Source organism: Rhamphochromis sp. 'chilingali' (genome assembly GCF_963969265.1).
Source record: "Rhamphochromis sp. 'chilingali' genome assembly, chromosome: 5".
NCBI lineage: Eukaryota > Metazoa > Chordata > Actinopteri > Cichliformes > Cichlidae > Rhamphochromis > Rhamphochromis sp. 'chilingali'.
In genome coordinates, this window is record NC_137932.1 from 24,255,272 (window position 1) to 24,276,451 (window position 21,180).

A 21,180-nucleotide genomic window follows, 5' to 3' on the forward strand; every position below is an offset into this window, starting at 1 on the left:
TCCCAAGAGAGGTTACAACAAAAGATTTGGAAACTGAAATTTCACTAGCAGATCAAAAATCAGTTTATGCTCATTGCTTGCACGGATTAATAAATTTTAACTGGTTATCGCAAACAAGTGTAACTTCTACCCAATATCATAAAGACATATTTATGACCTAATAACAGTTGTACTGAGATGCTTCACAGAAAGATTCTGGAAAGATTTCAGCATGGCATATGAGAAAATTATCTCAAAGGAAATTCCACTAGAACCAAAGCTGTTTCTACAGAGCTGTTTCTACCGAGTTTCTACCTCAGTTGTTTAAGAACCCAAAAGATAAAAGATAATATTTTTGGAAAAGTAACTCATAGATCTAATCATGTGGAGTGGGCTTTTTGTTTTCTCAGTGTGGATTTTTTTGTCCTGAATAGATCGTTATTTGGTTTCGATATTTTTTCCATTGTAACAGCAGAAAATAAGGAAAACCATAATAGGTCTATTTTGAAATTTCATGCTTAGGGACCCACAGCACCTAATGGTCTGTTGTGATACAGAAAAACTTCACAGACTCAGACCTGTCTGCCGAAAAACGAGCTTATTTAGAAGGTCCCACCAGAAGGATCCATCCATCCTCTTAACAACTAACGCGGTTCACACCAACAAAATTTTGAATCACCAGTTAACTTAACACACGCGTCTTTGGAGTGTTGTAGAAAACCAGAGTAGCTGGTGAGAATCCACGGGCACAGAGAAACAGGCAAACTCCATGCAGCCAGCATGGTGGATTCAGACCCTGTTACTATGATGCAACAGTGCTAACCACTGGACCACTCCTCCCACTGAAAGAAAAGAAAGTGCCCTATCTAAATTAACAGTATCACTTTCAGTTTCATCTTCTTGTAACCACTGCCAGTGTGGCTGCTGTCTTTGTTTTATTGCTTCATGGATATCCCGTTCAGACCGCAGGCACGCGTGCACCTGCGATTTCAGTATGGACCTCATGTGCAGTGTGCAGAAAATTTTGCGAGACTTGGCTCCGTGCAATATTGTCCTCTTTGCCAAAATGAAATTCAAATTTAAGGGATCCAGCGGACATGACAGAAACGCGAGTGTTTGGGTCAGAGAGCAGCCTTTGACAGAGCGATGTAAAGTTGTTAGTCATGCTGGAAGCAAAGCAGCGCAGCAAGAGGAGATGATGTTTTTGTCCCAGGGATTTAGCTTGTTTGTCTTCTCATTACATGAAAAAACCCACACACAAGCATGCACTGTTTGCAGATTACTTTGCACGTGCATCTCTACTTGTTCCCTTTATGATTATCAGTCTTCCCTTGCAGCATCATAAAACCCTGTGAAGCACTGGCTGTTGGACAAAACCTTAAAAATCACATCTGTGATCCAATTTTGATTTCCTGGATTATGTTTTGCATCTTTCTTTTTTTTTTTTTTATCAGCATTTGTTCTGGTTCATTAAGACAGATGTGGAACATTTTCATCTGTCAGCCGCAGCTTTAACAGTTCTTATCTCTTTATGTATTTATTAATTAATTTTTTTATTTCTGCATCACAGCTGTAGATTTCTCCCGAGCTCTGAGTCACGCTTTCAAACCTCTTTGCAGTGAAGACACGCAGACCGTTCAGCCAAATCACGCTGCCTGCCTTCAGGGACTCCACACCCAGCACGACCTCTGACCCCGCACTGCAGAGCTCCACCCACCCTTCCACCCACCTAACATCACCTGATCTATATGCTTTGCAACCTCGGGCTAAAATGAGAGCTGCTCGAAAATAGAGGTGAGGCTCACGAGCGCAGGGAGGCAGAGGAGGTGGAGAACAGAGGGGAGGAGGTTAAAGAGGAGGAAGAAGAGTAGGACTGCAGGTAGGTAAATGAGAGGAATTGGAACAAGGAGTGGAAGTAAAAGAGAGGGAAAATGAGAAGTAGGAAGACAAAAAGAGAGTGACGGAGAGGTGAAGAAGAAGGAAAAAACAGCCAAATGGAGGAGGAATGGCAGGAGAAAGAGGAGAGGAGGAGAAGGAGATGGTTTGTTCAAGGTGAGGCAGCTCATCACCCGGTGTGGGAGCTGAGACTGATAGCACTGCATTATTGATCCCACCACAGCTTTGTGTGTGTGTGTGTGTGTGTGTGTGTGTGTGTGTGTGTGTGTGTGTGTGTGTGTGTGTGTGTGTGTGTGTGTGGTTAGAGCCAAACATACACGGTAAAACTTTTTTTTTTACAATGCATCAGTGCGACCTTAACCTTAACGAGCCCGAGTTTGAAATTACAAAATGTTGTTTCTCTTGTGCGGTGAGATATTTCCACTTGTTTCCACAGCAGCTGAATATACCTTTGACTTCAGCATTATTCTCCCGGTCACAGTGTAATAATCAGTCTTACTGATGTCAGCACAGTGACATACAGTACTATTGAAATCAGTTTCAAGTCGCTCTCATCTGAAGAGCATTTTTAGATTCATTGTGAGATTGAATGGCTTGCTGTGTGCTAACCCTCCCTGAGTTAAAGTTTAGACACAGTCATGTGACGCAATACAATGGCTTTCTTTAAATCTGCACCCTCTGATCTTCTGTTTCTCTGATTATTGTTTGCAATTATTCAAATCCACTGATTGAAGTTGATTGAAAACGACTGATTACCAACAGCAGGGCTGCATTAATAAAGAAAGAAGTATCCCATTCCCACTCCTATCATCTATCAGTATGTCTCAGATAGGTGGACACACAAACAGAAAAATGTTCACCCAATCTGTTTTTTTTCCACCAAACATCCAGTCATGCATTATAATATCAAATAAAGGGGACCCATTATACTAGCTCCATACTTTTCTTGGAGTATGCATGATTAATATTTAAAAACTATTCTTCTTTATCTTGTAGTTGTACTTTACGTATCCTGTCCGTTCAGTCAGCTCATCTCCTCAATCCAATTCATTCTTCTTCTGTTTGGCCAGCTCTTCTCAAGGGAGCTGCTCGTCCACAGAGCTCCCGGCACACAGTATTTGAGCTGATGTTAAAGGCAGAGGAGGTTCAGAGCTCTGCAGTTGTTCAGTCACCAGAGCATTCTGTGCAGGTTGGCACTCCCCAATCCTGCCACTTTGCAGCTGAGTTGCCACAGCACTTCCACTTGCTAATAACATCAAAATCAGTTGATCATGAAACATCGAGGTGGCGTCCTGTTAAAGCACCACGCTCGACTACAACGACACATTCTTTCACCAGTTGTTTAAGGCAGACTGTGGCTGGGTTCTTGATTTTATACCTGTGTGGCAATGCAGCTGAAAACACCGGAATAAGAGGTGTGACATTGCCTATTTAAACTTCAGTTAAGCTTCATCATTCTGAGATTAGAATAGGAGCGTGATCTGAGTTAATGCAGAAAAAGCTAACAAAGCTAATAAATTTGCATAAGAAACTGATCTGACACATCAGGTCAGGGTCATGTGACTTGATGCACCCTTTGTCCTCTTCCCCAAAGGAAATCCAAATCACATCGTGGGAGCACATGTTCTTGGCTCAGAAATGGACTGCAAAAGGAGTCAACCTTGAAGGGGATAACAGCTAGATTACAATCAGGTATGATTTTTGCTTTCTTCCTTTTGTTTTCTGCAGCCAGAAACATATCAGGCACACCGGGATTTAGACGAGAGTTTGTCCCCACAGTGTGCTCATCAAATGTTGACATTTCCTGGGTACAAGCTGAAATTGCAGCCCAATGGTTACACCAGAAGAGAGTTCAAGGGGGCCACCAAAACACCATCCGCAGGGAACTGTAAATGTCCACCATTAGCTGTACTCATTAGTCATCCCAGAAATTACTGCAGCTAAAGTTAAAATTCATCGCTGTGGTGCAGCATTAGCTGCAGCTCTGATTCCCACTGAGCTGACAGATGTGATGTATTTATTTAGCAATTTAAATTAAGTCATGGTAGAATTTTCATTTCACTCCCCCCCCCCCAATCTGCCGCATCACACCGCAATGACAAATTTATTTGTACATGTTTATCCCCGAAGATTAGTCAGATTAGTCAACGACTGTGATGAAAAAATAAAACTGACGAACACATTTAAGCGATTGGTCATGATGTTCTTATAATATTTTGCAGTATTTACTCTGTGAATCATTTCCACGATTTACTGCTGACTTTGTCCTGTCCGTGTCTGGCCCTCACCAGCACCCATCAGATTTAAATTCAGGGTGAATCACGCCGAGTTTTCTGCTCCTTCGCTCCGGGCTCACGCGGCACAGGCAGGACATGTTGTTTACAGTAAAGCGCTGACCTGGATCAAACTGGGTTCGACCATAATCTGCTGCACACACCAATATTTGTCAGTTTTACTAAATGAGATTAAGTGAAGCAGAAACCTGCCCTTCTCGCACACACACACATTTACACACACGCACACACACACACAGGTAGCAGTGGTATTCAGCAGTCACTGTCAGGAGCTGCTGCTGATTCTCTCTAGTCAGTCATCAAAATTTAATGAATTACTGGCTGCATTTAATTTAAATTAGCTGTTCGTGTAATACACAGCGTTGGACAAATTAACACGCGACCGACGGTATTTATTTATCGCCTTCGAGCTCAGCTCAGGCTCAAAAATCTGATGTACTGCATCAGGCCAATTCCTGTATTTCACAGGCTGGACCCCAGCAGCAGACGTGGTGGGCCTGAGAATAAGAACTGCAAGATGATGGATAGAAATGACATATAACTGATTATACAGGAAAAGTCTCTCAGTAATATTTTCTTTGATGAATGCTAGCTGCTGCCTCAATACAAAGCCAAAATGCAATAAAAAAAGAAGAAAAAAAAGAGCAGTACAGTGATGGATGCACGAGATCAGCAGAGGTTTACCTACCTGAATAACTCCTGTGTTACTGCTTCCACGGCGGCTGCAGACAGGGACACAACACCAAAGATTAATGTTAATGCTTTCAACAGTCACGAGCTAACAATAATAAACACATCCACTGTAATTGTGCTTCAGATGATCCCACTGTAGTTAGCATGAAGTGGAGGCAGAAATACAACCTGTAAAATATGTTAAAATTTCCCCATTTACTAACTGGACATCACTAGAAAGGTATCTTCTAATTTTACTGTTGTAGACAAACTTACTTTCCTTTTTATAATACAACAGGTCACCGAGGATTATAAGAGAAATAATAGCCCACGCTAAAAATGATATATAAACCTAATCCTGCGTGCAGGTTAACAGGTTGGGTCCTGCTTTCAGGCATCATTGTGCTTTTCTACCTTAACTGAGCCCTTAGAGATCTTTCTAAGGTACAAGCCACATTGACCCGCTTACACACACACACACATTCATTCATACATCTCTTTATTATATGTCCTTTATCATGCACACAATCACACTGCAATGGATGCATCACAGGCAATTTGGAGTTCAATATCTTGCACAGGGACACTTTGACATGGAGACTTTTCACAAGGAAAAGATGTTGAAAGATTTGTTACATTCAAATTTGTGTGAATAAAAGTTTTGGGACAGGAGCAGCTAACATATTAGATGTCTAAATTGGCTTTTTCCTAATACACGGTGATTCATTCAGCGGTCTTGAGCCACTCTGGCAAAAAAAAAAAAAACATTTGTAAAACCTGACAGGCAGATGGACAGACACATACCTCTGACTCCTTTGGATCGCGTTCGATGGCGTTTTTCAACTGCATTCACCTCCATCTGCAGAGGGAAAACGAGTTAGCTTCCTGAAACTGCAGTGGCAGAAGTAGTTGTGTTCATATTTCCGTGAGGCACTGTGCCACCTCTGCTTTAAGCTGTCCTTGGAGACATGAGGACTTTAATTCCCATTTGCATCATTCACATCAGCATCAAAGTCATTAATTACAAGCGGGAAAGCCAAGTTTCCAAAAGCTCCGACAGATACTGTTTAGACTAAATAGTGCAAACAAAAAGCTAATGTGGATATGTCAAAGTAACATTTAATTTATATAGACAGTTCTGCAGTAAAACAGCTGAATGCGTGATTTATAGTTCTGCATTAAACCCACCATAAAGGCTACGGCGTCACTCTATACCCCAGCCTAAACTGTAGCCTGGCCTGCACCCCAAGAATCCTAATAGGTCTGTCTGTGCAAACACATTAAGGTATATTAACTACCACAAAGACCAAACCTCCTGAAAGAAAATGTAATAGTGCAGCGGAGTGAGCATCTGCTGAACATTTAGACTCAATCAGCCCTGATTTCTTCTCCCCTTCCTGTGTTTCAGCTGTTGTTCAGCTTAGTTTTTCTTGTGATTGCAGAAGAACCCAAACACACCAGTGCACAAGTTTGCAAATAATGATATCACCAACTACAGCAAGTATTTAATGCATTACTCTATCTTAAGATTTCGGTTTAGGTTCTTTGTTCTCATGTGGCTGATATAAAACCACTTAAACCACCACTTGGAAACCACTCTGAACAACTCTTTATATGGACTACTGAAGCCATTACAACCATACACACCCTGTAGACACACTAATCAGTCAGTCTTTAACCTGCTAGCTCTGGAGCTCCCTGTTTCCTGCTGAATACTAGGTGAGAGAAAGCCCATCCGATCTGACTCTCTTGAAATTATCCGGATTTTGTGCACAAAAAGAGTTTAATTGCAGAGATTATCATCAGATTGCTGCTGGAATTAAAATTTTTGAGGTTTTAGTCCCAGGATCAGAACAAATCAACTATAAAAAAGCAATTACCACCATACTTTGAGCCAAAAAGAATAGAAACACCAGTCAGTTGTGACGATACCTGGCTGTAGCTCAGTGTGGCACCTCTGTATCTGCTGTTGGTCCTGTAGCTTTAGACTTCAAATTCAAATCTCAGACACCATCTTCCAGAGTCATGATCTGCAAAAAAACAAAAAACACTTTCTCAGTTCTGCTGCCAGACATTTGTTGTCTGCAGCTGTTTGCTCTGAAGTAGTTTCCTTTAGCGAGACACTATGTGTGGAAAGGTGGCGAACTTCATTGTCTCTGTGAAATGTATAATTATGAAGCCTAATGACATTTCACGACTCGAGAGACTGGTACCAAATACCGTCTAAACATTTCACTGATATTTTCAAATGTGAGATTTAATTCATCCAGTCAATTAGGTGTTTCTCGAGAGAGGTCCTTGAAAGTCACTGCTAAACACATTTCAGAAACCCGTAGCATGACCTGCAAATTATGGATAATAAGGCCATCTACACAGAAATCTTACCCCTGGAAGGATAACGTGCTTCAAAGACATACCTGTCTGAATTATCAGCATAAAAGAAGAGCATCTCCCTGCACGTTTGATGAAAAAAGGTGCAAGTCTATGTAAAGGCATAAAAAACTATGACTCCTAAGGAGCATCTGAGCACAAGCAGCATTTTAGTCAGCAAGTAACAAAAACCCAAAACTCCCCCACGCCTCGACTAGGGCTGGGCCATATTATACCGTTCACGGTAATACCGGTATAATGTTAGGCAACGATAGGAAAATGAAATATCGCGATAGAATGGGAGTAAAACGCGCATGCGCGGTGCCTTTGTTTTCATACGCACATGGCCGATTGTTGAGTGAAACAGATGAACCAGAATTGGTTTGTAAAAATGGTGCAACTTCCGTGATGTGGAACTGGTTTGGTGTTTGTCCGTCAGATACACAACAAAGCACATTTTTTTGCAGAACATGCAAGCGGCCGTTGTTATTGTCATATTTGTCGGACTAAGATGCTCTTAAATCTGGGAGTAATCTGGGTCCTAAACTCTGTATGCTTCAGGTCAAACAACACTGCAGCATCACTTAGAGTTAAAAACTGTCTAAATTCTTTCATCTTTAATAAAACGATCAGCATTGCTGCTTTACCAGGTGTAACTATAAAGTTTAACTTCCAGGCATCCATGAAAACAAAATGTATTACATTTAACGGAGTTAGAAGTTAGCAGGAAGCTAGCGGAAGTTAGCTCGCTAGTTTCGCTAGTTACCTAAGATAAGATAAGATAAGATAAGATAAGATAACCTTTATTAGTCCCACACGTGGGAAATTTGTTTTGTCACAGCAGGAAGTGGACAGTGCAAAAGTTATGACGCAAAAATTAGAATACAATAAGAATAAATACAGTACACAGCTGTACAGAATAGAATAAAATAATATACTATATACAGTAGAATAAAATAGAATAAAAATATACAATAAGATAAAAATAGAATACGAATGCTATATACAACTGAGTAAAAATACAACGATGCCAGAAAAGATTATTGCACTTAGTGTTATTGCACATGTGTGGATGTGTGTGTTTGTTCAGTTAAAGTCTTTGTTGTGGAGTCTGACAGCAGTGGGGAGGAAAGACCTGCGAAATCTCTCCGTCCCACACCGTGGGTGCCGCAGTCTCCCACTGAAGGAGCTGCTCAGTGCTGTCACAGTCTGCTGCATGGGGTGGGAGACGTTGTCCAACAGGGATGACAGCTTAGCCGCCATTCTCCTGTCACTCACCACCTCCACTGGGTCCAGAGGGCATCCTAGAACAGAGCTGGCCCTTCGGATCACCCTGATATAGCATGTTCTGACTGAGAGATTTCTGAAAAAAATCAAACGTACAGCTCTGCTATCACTTCCAACATAAATGAAGACAGGAAACTAAACAGCAGTGATGTTTGTAGGGTTACTGAAGTTGGGCTAGCTGGTATATAATGATGTGCTACGTGATCGCTAGCGACACAGCTATGTTAGCATAACATAAACAGTGAAGCTGGAGGACGAACACTAACACTTTTCCACTTATAAAAGTTAACGTGAAGGTTCTTCATGGTTAGAGACAAATGCAATCGCATGGCAGGATGCTGTAAACGGACCAAACTTCAGTCAGGAGAACAACTGAGATAATCCATCCACAATGCGAGGTTAGTCATTAATATACTGCAACAACATGGGAATAGAGCAGCTGCCAGAGAATTCAACATTAATGAATCAATGGTACAGAAGTGGAGGAAGCAAGAAGAATGAGTTTAATAAAGTTTGATTTATCTGACTGCTTTGTTTCGCTTAATGTGCCTTATAATCCTGTGCACCTTATGGTCCGAAAAATGCATACTGCACACTGCAGTTTAATGTTGCAAAGCACCTCTTTTTAACTTCAGTGGATATTATACATGGTTATGCTCAGGATATGTCAGCCCATTTCTACTGGAAATGCCTTTTGGTTAAACTTTCAGCAAGGAATTTGCATTTGCACTGTTAAATTTTTATAAAGCTTTAATGTACATAAAAACCAGCTTCTTGTTTAAGTGAAAATAAATGGAAGGTTGTCTTTTTGCACTAGTAATGTTGTGGAGTTGTATTTTGTCTCGCATCAATTATATCGTCGGTTATATCGTTATCGCAAATTTTCAAATATATATCGTGATAAATATTTTTGGCCATATCGCCCTGCTCTAGCCTCGACATCTGTCACCTTTAAAAGAGGGTCAGAGCCTCCCCGTTTTTAACGCAGAAGAAAAGCACTTTGAAACTGCGCACGAAAGGTCTTCTCCTAATGACTTTGCACACGTCGGCGTCGGTGTCTGCAGGCAGACATTTGTGTTCCTGAAACAGTCGTGGTATTTATGTGTTTTCGAGGCTTGAATTCCTTCCCATCAACACATTTCTCATCAGGCCGCGTCGACATCTGTTGAGTTTTGCACATGTAGACGAAGCTGAGATTTTGCAGGGCTCAAAACTCGACGTTTCGGAGGCAAGAGGCAAGAATAATTAGATCGATCACACCAGAGATCACGTTTCAAGTCCTACACTGAACCACAGATTTATTTTTTTATTTTTACACTTTCACAGTAAATATATTCTGTTAGGGTTTGAAAGTAAAACCAAATTTGGTCACTGTTTTGATTTGTTATTCCTTCTCATGTTTCTGATGTTTATATACTTTGTCTCCCTCGGTTTTGAACATGTGGTACTTTTGCTTGCCTCCCTTGTTTCCACTTCCTGTTTCACACCGAAAAAAATATTCTTGAAGCAAAAACATTTTTAGTAAAATGTAACTGAAATATATATATATATATAGATATATATATATATATATATATATATATATATATATATAGATATATAGTCTTATATATATATATATATATATATATATATATATATATATATATATATATATATATATATATATATATATATATATATATATATATATAGATAGATAGATATATAGTCTTTTTATATATATATATATATATATATATATATATATATATATATATATATATATATATATATATGCATTAGGGGTGCAACGATATTCGTATCGATATTGAACCGTTCGATACAGTGCTTTCGGTTCGGTACGCATATGTATCGAACAATACAACATTTGTAATTTATTTTATCAACTTTCCTTCTGACGATGCTGTCTGTGTTGAGCGCTCAGTGAATCTGCGTTCGACTACTCCGCCTAGGCTGCACTGTCAAGCGCAGATCCACTGAGCGCTCAACACAGACAGCATAGTCAGAAGGAAGAGCGCAGGGCAAGCTAGCGAGACAGAAGTTAAGCTCTCCAGATCTGGCGTTTGGAATTATTTTGGTTTTCATGTGACGTATGACCCTGAAGGTAAGCGAGTCATGGACTAAAGTAAAACAGTATGTTGGATGTGCCATGCAATGCTCAATTACATGGGTGGGAGCTAGTGTGTTAGCGCAGTTAGCTCGTTAACGTGTTGGCCGTCTAGCCCCATGCACGGGGCGATCGGCGGTAGCTCGTTAACGGAGATTTGCCGTGTTATGGCGTTAAGGTCATTTCAACGAGATTAACCTGAAATCACTAGTGGGAACACAACGAATATGACTGCACATTTACGCCGACATCATCCTAGTGCAAAGACAAAAACAACAAGCATGCTACTAACTTTAGCCGAGTCATTTAGACAGCTGTTAGCACATGATTCTCCTTATGCTGCTGAGAATATAGCCCAGAAGAAGCGGATAGTATAGCTTTTATTTTGGAAAGAGACATTTCTCTGTAATAAACTCTCTTTTCCAAAGATGAGTGATTCCTCAATCAGATACAGGGCTTGCAATATCGCTAGCCCGACATCCTGGGGCTAGCGATTTTTTTCAGTCGGGCTACCAAAATCTATCTCTTCCCTGCCCGTCGGGCTATTGTAGGAAGAAAAATATATGTCAATGCTTTTGCATTCTTTCAGAAATGTAGCTGGGTAATTATGTCATTGGCATCGGTGAGCCACTGTCAATATGTGACATATTGAAGTCGCGTTTGAATTTGCGCTTGTTTTTTTGCTTTCACTTTGCAATCGCGCGAACTGTGTATAGAGAGCGACAGCACTGATCTGTGAGTGATGAAAATTTGTGCACCAATTCCTCTGACATCGTCTTATTAATCGTTAGCTTACTATGCAAACATGACAAGTGAAATCTCCCGCAGCAAGCTTAAACATGTGAGAGGTTGAGGATATATATTTCATTTCTTCTGAGCCAAATAAGACAGGTCAGGGTGAAGAAGTGACAGCCAAAGAAAAGCTTACCACAAAACGGAGAAGTTATGACAAATCAGACTATAAGGCAAAAAGAAAGTGCAGCTTCATGGTTTCATGGACAAAAGAATTTCTGTGGCTGCAATATGACGAGCTAAATAACCAGGGCTGCACATAAGTGGTCCGCAGGTGCGCATTTGCTGTCAAAATAAAAAACGCGCACAAGGGTTAGGGTTAAATTTAAAAACTGTACTTTTGAGTTAAAATATATATTTATAATTTTAATAAATGACAAATTAAAAAGGCATGAACATTTTTTTGTATCGAAAAAATATCGAACCGTGACACCAAAGTATCGAACCGAACCGAACCGTGAATTTTGTGTATCGTTGCACCCCTAATATACATATATATAGATATATAGTCTTATATATATATATATAGATATATAGTCTTATATAGTCTTATTGAAATAATGGGAATAATGGGATAATGGGATTCCCATGATGCATTTAGTATTTCTTCTTCAGTCACCATGTGTTAATAGACCTCTCTGCACTGAATCATACTTGTTATTAATCTCTAACATCTCTTTACCAGGTTTCTTCCTGTTAAAAGGGAGTTTTTCCTCCTCACTGTCGCCAAAGTGCTTGCTCATAGGGGGTCATATGATTGTTGGGTTTTTCTCTGTATGTATTATTGTAGGGTCTACCTTAGATTATAAAGCACCTTGAGGTGACTGTTGTTGTGATTTGGTGCTGAATAAATAAAATTGAATTGAAATGATTAATTATTATGAAAAATATGCTTGTTATTACCAATCGAGTAGATTTCATCTGGCCAGAATCCATTAAATTGAACCCTTAAGCCTTTATGTAACAAAACTACTACCTCTCCTCATTAGTTTCATCTTCATGTGCATCATAGCAGGTCAAGGATTGCACTGGAATATTGTTAAATATAGTTAAATATCAGAATAGATTCATTTTAGGTCAGGTTCTTTGCCATAAACCTTTTAATGATCTTATTTTGTTGTGAGGAACACCACAGAGAAGACCCATGGATGTAGTGAAGGAGGACATACAGGGGTTGGTGTGACAGGGTGAGATGAAGGCTGATGGTCTGCTCTGGAGATCCTCAAAGGGAGAAGCCGAAGGAAGAAATCTCTTATATGATGTACTGCATTTTTAAATAGGTAGTAGAAAGCTGAGTGCATGCCATCAACACTAACTTGTCCACTGTGGGAATTGTTGAGGGCCACTTAGATGCCAGAGAAAGTATAGTGTGACTACAGCACACAGTATGATAAATGAAACTGGGAGTGATTTAGGGCAATGTTTAAGATTCTCATAATGTGCTTCTTCTGTGAAATATGATGCAATGTTAAAAAACCATTAATGCAGCGCTGAGATCAGTAAAATCCCAACCGAACCAACACACTGCATCTTTTTGACATTTTAAGCAACGCAAAAACCACATCTTGCGATGAAATGAGCCCCCCAAAAATCTCCACAGCATCTTGCTGCGAGCATTTCAATGCAAAGAGCAACATAAGACGGAGCGAAACAAGAGTGAAACAAGAGTTTGATCATGAAGACGTGAACACAGCAGCTCCGAGTGCGTCTCTCCTCGGCTGCAGTGCAGCTCAGGGGGGTTTGCAGCCTTAATATAAATGTAAATTCTGGACAGCCTCGCCTGAACTCTCAACCAGCTCCCATTATGTTTCCACAGCATACCGAGGCTGGGTGCATCTAAGGCCGCCACTTCACTGAGGGCGCTCCAACGCGCCCTACATCAAACACAGTCTTCCCTCCCTCTGCTGTGAAGAGCTGAGCCGAAAAAAAATTCCTCCACCTCCCCTGGAAACTATACGACTGAGTGGGCTGCACGCTTAATGTGCGCGCAGTAATGTGAGTTTGAGCGCGTGCAGAGGGTGCGCTAACCTCACTACTGCGCCTTTATGAATGTGCATTTCTATAGGCTGCATCCTCTTTGTGGTTCTCTTTGTCTTTCTGAGGACCGCGCTCAGGTTTTGGACACGGGGACTTTCAGGACTGCGAGGACATTTCTGGAAAGCGAGGAGATTTGTGGAGAGGTATATTCGTAGACGGAATGAAGGGGGAAATAACAAGTAGTTTTGGAAAGTGAGGAAAACTGGGACAAAATAACAGTAATGTGAAATAGAATAATAAGAGGAGGGGGAAGTCAGAGACTTTTTTCGAAAAAGGAAAACATTATTGAAAAGGGAGGACATCTGGAATTGTTAAACAGCAAGTCGTTATAAGAAGAGTGAAAGAAATACTGTAAAGAGAGGAATTAAAGACATTTTGGCACTGACATGAATGAAAGACATCAAGTGGAAAGTGTGAGCTATTTTAGAAACTAAGGACATGCTAAACTATGATGAATATTACAACTATGTAAAGTTTTGTATTTTTAATCAAGAACATGTTTTGGTAAATAAGAAAAGAATGAGACAAAATGTCAAATTTTGGGAAACTGATTTTAACATTTTATTATTTTTGTTTTCTTTTTCTCTTTCTGTTTCTTAAGGGGAAGGGCATTATTATAAGTCAAGGATAATGAAAATGTTGTTGGAAAGAGGGCTTATTGAAATAAGAGAAGGTTTCTGTTGAGTGAGGACAAGGACTTCTTTATAACAGGGAGAAGAAAAAAACTTCTGAAAACAAGGAATTGAGGAGATTTTGTGGAAACCGATTTTTAATTCTGAAAAAATCATTTTAAAAACATTTCAGAAAAGGGAGGAAAGAAGAACGTTTTAAGTTAACTTATTATAACTTATTCTTATTTCTGAAAAGTGAGAGCATCTCTACAAATTGGGGGGATTTTGAGTAGAGTCAGAACAGACTGTGTTTGGAAAGAAGACAGATTTTGGTGAACAGCATTTTTAAAAATTAATTTGAATTGTGATTTTTTTAAATTATATTTTATCAGATTTTTGGAGAGAAGAAATAATATTAAAGGACTTACTGGGAAAATGGGGAAATTCTGATATCAATATTATCCAATAATCTTATGCTATATGAAAAAGGATATTTTCATATAGCATCATTTTTGGTGAAGACGGTAGAATTATGGAGAAAGAAAGGCTGTTATAGACGTTTGCGAGTGAGGAAAAACATTTTCAAAAAGAAGGGCATATTTGAAACCATTAGAAATTTATTTTTTGAGAGCAATGACATAAATAGGAACATTTAAAATGACACTAAGTTGGAAAATTACATTAGAAAATGAGGAACTTCCCGCATTTTCTTAGAAACTTCTGAAAGTCACACGGCATTTGAAAGGACTCAGCTGGAAGGAAAGGTGTGTTGTTTTCATAGGATGCACTGTAGGTTTGCAAATGTATATTATTTTAAAATAGCAGCCGTTTTGGAACATCAAGTTTCATAATTTCACTATTTTGTGGTTTTAATAATGTTATTAGCTATAAAATGCATAATGTTTATGAAACCCCTGCAAGAAGAGCATACAAACATATGTGTTTGGTTGTCTAATAATAAGAAATATTAAGCTATGGAGTAGTAATTACCGTGTAATAATACAGTGCGCCTCTTAGATGTCCATTAATTTTGCTATGAAAGACCAACCTGAATTAGTAAAGTGAAAAATGGAAAGAAATAGAAGCTCTCAGCCAGCGAGTGTATGTGTCACTGTGTCCTATATGGCTGGATTGGCGCTGTGTGAAGAGGAGCTTCCTGCTGCTTAGTATTCAGTCCAGCACTCTGCCTGTCTGGTACAATATGATGCAGAGCTCCCCTATACTGAGGAACACACTTCAATATAAAGCGTGTACCCTCACACACACACACAGTCTTCCAAATGCACACAAATTCATTCGAGTTTCACGCACTTTTGGGTTACAGCAGAAATGTACATTACGGTGTTCTCATTTTTGTTGCACTATTTTTTTTGCCTGAAAACAATCTAAAGGTGCCACATTAAAAAGAAATGGTGGCTGCAGATTGCCCTGTAGGTCAAAGCCATCTCAGCACTTAGTAACTATATCTGTGACGGGCTTGTTTTTTTTAGCAAAACTGTGCCAAAGTTCAGTACAATGTAAGAACATCATGGAGGAGGCGGAGCAAGCACCATCAAATCATTTACTTTCTATATCAAGACACCATGGGGTGCAATGTCATAGACATTAGAAAGGAGAGGCATGGCACTTAGAGATGGCCTGCCCCCCCAACGAGCCAATCAAAAACCGATCCTTGAAACACATGAACCAGTCACGTTGTGGCATTCATGCATGCACACAAAAGAGATTCATGAGGGTTGTATGCATGCTAACCGTGTACTGCAGGAAACATGTGGCTTACTGTATCCATAACATGAACTGCATTTGTTCAGCACCCTGGTGGGAGGAGCCAGAGACCCCTGATCATGTGCAGAGCCTGGATTGAGCTGTTGGTGAGACTGTGAGAGAATGAGACCTGAATCAGCTGATGTTTTTGTACAATAACTGTACTATGTGTAATGAAGCCATAGAGACCCTTCAAGTACACAAGAGTGGGCTGAAAACTGACGAGTTTTACATGCCTGGCGTATGACTGAAAATCAATCAGTACCACAAAAAAGTGCTTTAAAATTGAAGTTGGGACCACCTTTGAAGCCAAATGTTTGAAGTCCAGGGTTCTACTCCAAGCTGAGGGATTTTTGATACAAGTAATGGAAAAGTCCTGCTGTAATGACACTTACTTCAACCTAGAGTGCATAAAGTAATTCCCAGCAATTAAAGAAAACGACAGAACAACCCGAAGACAAGGAATTCAATGTCAAAGGAGGGGCTTAACTTTTCGATCTATGTTTCAGTCCTTGCTACGGTCATGAGCTCTGAGTAGTGACTGAAAGAAAGATTAGAAAGTACAAGCAGCTGAAATTATTTTCCTCCACGGGGTGGCTGGACTCACACAGCGAGGAGCTACAGAAAGGAGCCAATTTACGTGTTTCAGGATGCCTCCTAGGTGGCTTCCATTGGAGAATTTCCAGACCCAACCAACTGGTAGGAGACTCCAGAACTGACCCCGAACACGCTGGAGAGATGATTTATCTCATCTGGCCTGGAAATGCCGCCCACATCACCCAGGAGGAGCTCAAAGATATTGCCAGGAAGATGGACGTGTGGACTAATTTGCTTAGTCTGCTGCCACTTTGACCCGACTGCAGATAAGCAGCTGAAAATGGATGAATGGACAGACGGACAGGAAATCACTCAACAACCCGAGGACCCACTTTCATACCTAAAAATGATTGTAAATCATTTGTCATCGCTCCCTAAAATTGCTCCAGTTTCAGGCTGGAGCAGAGAATCTGCTGCACACATCCAAACACTCACAGGCAAATGTTTGTGAGTCCAAACAAGCTTACACACACTCACACACACACGCGCAGATCAGGCAGCCAGGTGAGGTGTGTGTTTGTGCTAGAGCCAGACAGCAGCTCTGTGTTTTATTACAGCAGAGAACTTTAACAAACCCAACAAACAGAAACACCTGGTGTGTGATGTGATGCTGCAGTGCACAAACCAAACAGCACAAATGAACAGAGAGAGAGAGGTGCAGTGCTGCCTCGTGTTTGTCTTCATATCATTGCAGAATGTTTTTATTATTCTGGATGTAAACTGCTTTTATTGGTGACCTATAAAATATTATTTATGTGAGCCGTGCGAGTCTAGAGCCGATGGCAGCTGCTTGACCACTTAAGGTCTTGCCAAAATATCAGTGGAGCTGTTTGATGGATTGGCATGAAATTTCTGCAGAACGTCTTAATTAACTGTTCTATTTTTTTCACATTTTAAAGCCTGATTAAGCAGCCATACAGTTGTAGTCCACAGCAAGACAGTCCTCAGCAATTAAAAGCATATTAACCATGCATAGGCATAAAAAATAATGGCCAGTGTCTCTCAGAGTCAGTCCCAGAAGTTGTCTAACAACAACAATAATAAAGTACCATAAAGCCAGTGTTCACATTAGTTTCTTAACTCATTGTAACAATCTTTTTTATTTCTGTGTCTAAACCTGTGATAATCAGGAAATCCACCAAAACGAGTTCACTTGTGAGACCAGCCCTATTTTTAATTTCTTCAAACATCAGCGAGTGAAATCAAAAGAAAAGAAGTGACTGAAAAATAAAACCACGAGACGTGAACCAAGGTGTTGAAGGTGAAGAACTTGCAACTGACTCCACCGCCACACTTCAAACCTCCTAATGAGGATTTTGTAGCTTGTTAAAAGAGGCCGTCATGTCCCGGCATTGAGTTTCCAGTTCATCAAGGCACAGATGCCAAAACTTCTGCTTATCTAAAGGGCGTCCAGGCATTGGAATGGGCTATATTTGCAGTCCGTATTATTCCTGTGGCATCAGATAGTGCTATTTGTCCAAGCTGGTCTCTGTGGCTCATGGATGCATAAGCTATCCTTTACCATCTGTACCCTGATGCAACGGTTATCAGCAGGTAATGCGTTAGGACGCTAGCGTCAAAGAACATCTTGTGCATAAGCAGATTACATTATGTATAGCTATTTCACTCCATGCTATTTCTATTATTTTAAGATTTATTTTGAGGAATTTTGTCTTGATTTTGACACAGACAGTGGAGAGGAATAAAGGAAAGATAGCAAGAAGTCAAGTGGAGATCCACTGCTCTCGTTTGCATCGTAACCACCTGCTCATTCACCTGAACCATTGTATTTTCTGAAAGTTCATATTAACACAGTAAAGGTGTGTCTACAAAAGATGACCACATTTACTCAACCTCTGCACTCACAGCCTGGAGATAAATATTTTCGTGCTATTAGGACTGACAGCTGATACAAAGGACAGAGCGGATCCTCACGCTGTTACACTGGTGCACAAACAGTACTGCAGTACAGTTTGTGGTGTAAACAGACACTATTAAAAAAAAAAGCTGCAGCATTTAAGCCTGGTGTGAAGGCCTCGACTCCTCGTTCATCACCTCCCTCATTCCATTCTGGTTTCCATGGAGACTGGACTGATCGGGTGATTAGCCGCGTCAATTAACCTCTGACCAATCACAGAGAGAGGCTGAGAAGCAGCAGCTCATTGTGAACTGCAGGTTCAGTCACAGCAGAATCCAAAAGCTCGAACGGCGAAATACAACAAAACAAAAAACGATCTTCTCGAGTCGATCAAGAAGCGTTCGGTGCCGCGTGACAGGCAAATATCACAGCGTAAAATCACTCTGCTGCAAGGTGAGGTTGAGCTGTTGAGATATTTAAGTAAAAGTATGAGAGGCTAATCAGGAGAATTGTGTTTAAAAGAAGCAAAAATACTGTGAGAGTCATTTTCCGCTGCTGCTGTTCACAGTGGAGTCATTTTAATGACTTTTTACAGGACTGAAGCTCATTATTATTTTCATAATTTCCCAGCTACTTTTTTTCAGTAAAATCACTTTTATAATTCGCAAAATATGAACAAAAGCCTGTTACGCTTGCTCTTGGTAACTGCAGCTCGGAAATAAATGCAGTTTTCTGCCTCGGCGTAATTTTTTCCATAAATGTACGGATACATGAGCCCACTTCACACATGAGCTTGCCAAAGACCTGACTCTCCTGCAGGGTGTGCTGGCCATAATTAACCCTGCTGCACTCCATGTGCCCTCCTGTAAATGTGGGAATCTGAAGTGCCATGTTTCATATCCTCAGACCTGGACACAAACACCCTGCCGGCCTCCTCCTTCTTCCAGTTAGATGACCAGGTCTGAGGTGTCACGTCAGCACTTCAGAGGAGATAAAACTCCTCCTCAGCCCTTGGAACAGCTTCTGTCAAACATTATTCACTTCATAACTGTGAAGATTCACACACGGACACAGTTTTAAAAGCTGAATTTGACCTCAAATGATCCCATACAGCAGTGGTTGTCAATCACTGACATGCAGGTATGTGTCTGTTTCTGTTAGACAACTGAAAAACTGATAAAAGAGATACAGCAGAAGGTCGTAAAATGCCAAAAGGCTAAAGGCCAACATTAATTCATGGGTGTCAGTGAGTCATCAGATCACTATATTATAATCCTGCTTTCATCTCACAAAGAAACTCGCAGCACTCTTATGTAAGTCAGCATCTTAACATGCTATGAATTCTTAACAGGATGACTGTGAGCAACAAGTCGTGCTTCTCGATATCTGGATTTTTTTTTCCAGTAACATGAGTTCGATTTCTTTCAGGTTCGTGTTGAGGAGGAGGCTTGAAGGATGCAGAAAAAAACTCCACAGGGTAATGTACTGAACGTGAAGGATTTGGCTCAATGGACATTCAGGATCTTCATTTTCAAATAACTTTATCTTGAGGTTTAGTCTTCTAAAGCTTACTTAGGGATATGGAAGAATTAAGGAAGGCTCTTACTTCCTGCTAAGGCTCAGCACAAAGTTTTGATCCCTGACAATAAACTTCCAACTTTACTGAAACAAAACTACTTCCAAACCCAGTCCAGCAGTGTCAGTCTGAATCATTACTCTATGCTGTGTTTTCCAGTAACAAAGTACACACTTTGAGTGTGCTTTTTTTTGTCTCTTAATAACAAGATAAGTGTGTGTGTAGAGAACATGTACAGTAACTTGTGCTTCTTACAATGAACACTCCAGAACATTAAACAGGAAGCAAAGCTAAACGTTCATTTTGATGCCCAAAAAAGTTGATTCTGTTCATCTGGAATGTTTTCAGCGGGAGAAACAAGTCGTCACTCATCCAAGGGACTTCTTCACCTACGTCCAGATGAACAGAATGAACTTTTTGGGATTTCCTTACCCGGATGATTGAGCATGCATCAAGTCAATTTTGATGAACACAAATTTGGATGTTAGGGCAAGAACTGCTCTCCAAAAGATGCAAGACGGGAGTTCTGTCTGCAGTAAGGTGGATTTGAAAGTCTGGCTCTATTCTGAAACTTCCAGTACTTACGTGTTCAGACAAGAAAACACGAAAAAGTGAGGAAGGCATGAGCAAGACCAAAAAATAAGACAGAGCAGTCATCAGTGACCATCGATATGACACTGATTAAGTCAAATGTAGCATGAAACGGAGGAGTTGAGGTGGGCTGCAAAGAGGCTTGCAGCGACAGAAGCAAATCTATGAAGGCTGAACCAGCTTAAATAATGTCCCCTATATGGATAAAATAATGACACTACATTACACTCTGCAATGTAGTGTAATTACTTTATCCAAAAAGTATCAAAGACTGGCACTGACCACAAGAGCCTGGAGAGCAATGATGCAAACTTGCTTGCATCTTAATTGCCTGAGTACGGTGACTGACTGACCAAACTTCTAAAAATAAAAATTGTTTATTGTAATTGTTTATATGTGGAAATGAATTTGTGACATCTACTGTTATTGTAGTTCAATAAAACTACACTATAGGTCGCAATGCACTGATGAGCTAAGTATCAAATTCAGTTTCATGCTGTTCTGTGTTTTTATTGCAGCACCTTTAAAGCATTGCAGCGATTTCTACTGAGAGAAATCATCCAGGAGCCTAACAGCAAAGTGGCAGCAGTTTGGAGGCGTTTCAGCTGTGCTACACCAACAGCTTCTCTTTGTATGTCTGCAATTTTTTGTGCTTAAACACAAACTGTGATTAAGTAAGTCAACAGGACTAAAGAGCTCCAATGACTGCAACCATTTTAGTCTTTGTTTGGTAGGCTAGCGGAGAC

The 21,180-nt window shown here is 40.3% G+C and overlaps 1 protein-coding gene and 1 long non-coding RNA gene across 2 annotated transcripts in view; one reads left to right on the top strand and one right to left on the bottom strand.

The window, feature by feature from the left end:
• The window catches only part of myt1la (myelin transcription factor 1-like, a), a 93,359-nt gene that overhangs the window by 63,059 nt on the left and 9,120 nt on the right, over positions 1-21,180 (bottom strand). The window contains exons 2-4 of the mRNA XM_080882208.1: positions 6,774-6,871; positions 5,646-5,700; positions 4,858-4,891 (exon numbers count right to left, since the gene is read on the bottom strand). Coding sequence (XP_080738334.1) covers positions 4,858-4,891; positions 5,646-5,700 — 89 coding nt within the window. The 5' untranslated portion in view covers positions 6,774-6,871. The remainder of the gene's footprint in view (positions 1-4,857; positions 4,892-5,645; positions 5,701-6,773; positions 6,872-21,180) is intronic.
• On the top strand, positions 1,776-13,907 carry LOC308396700. Its single transcript, XR_013971606.1, has 3 exons — positions 1,776-2,031; positions 3,470-3,567; positions 13,217-13,907. It is a non-coding gene; the product is annotated as an uncharacterized lncRNA (long non-coding RNA).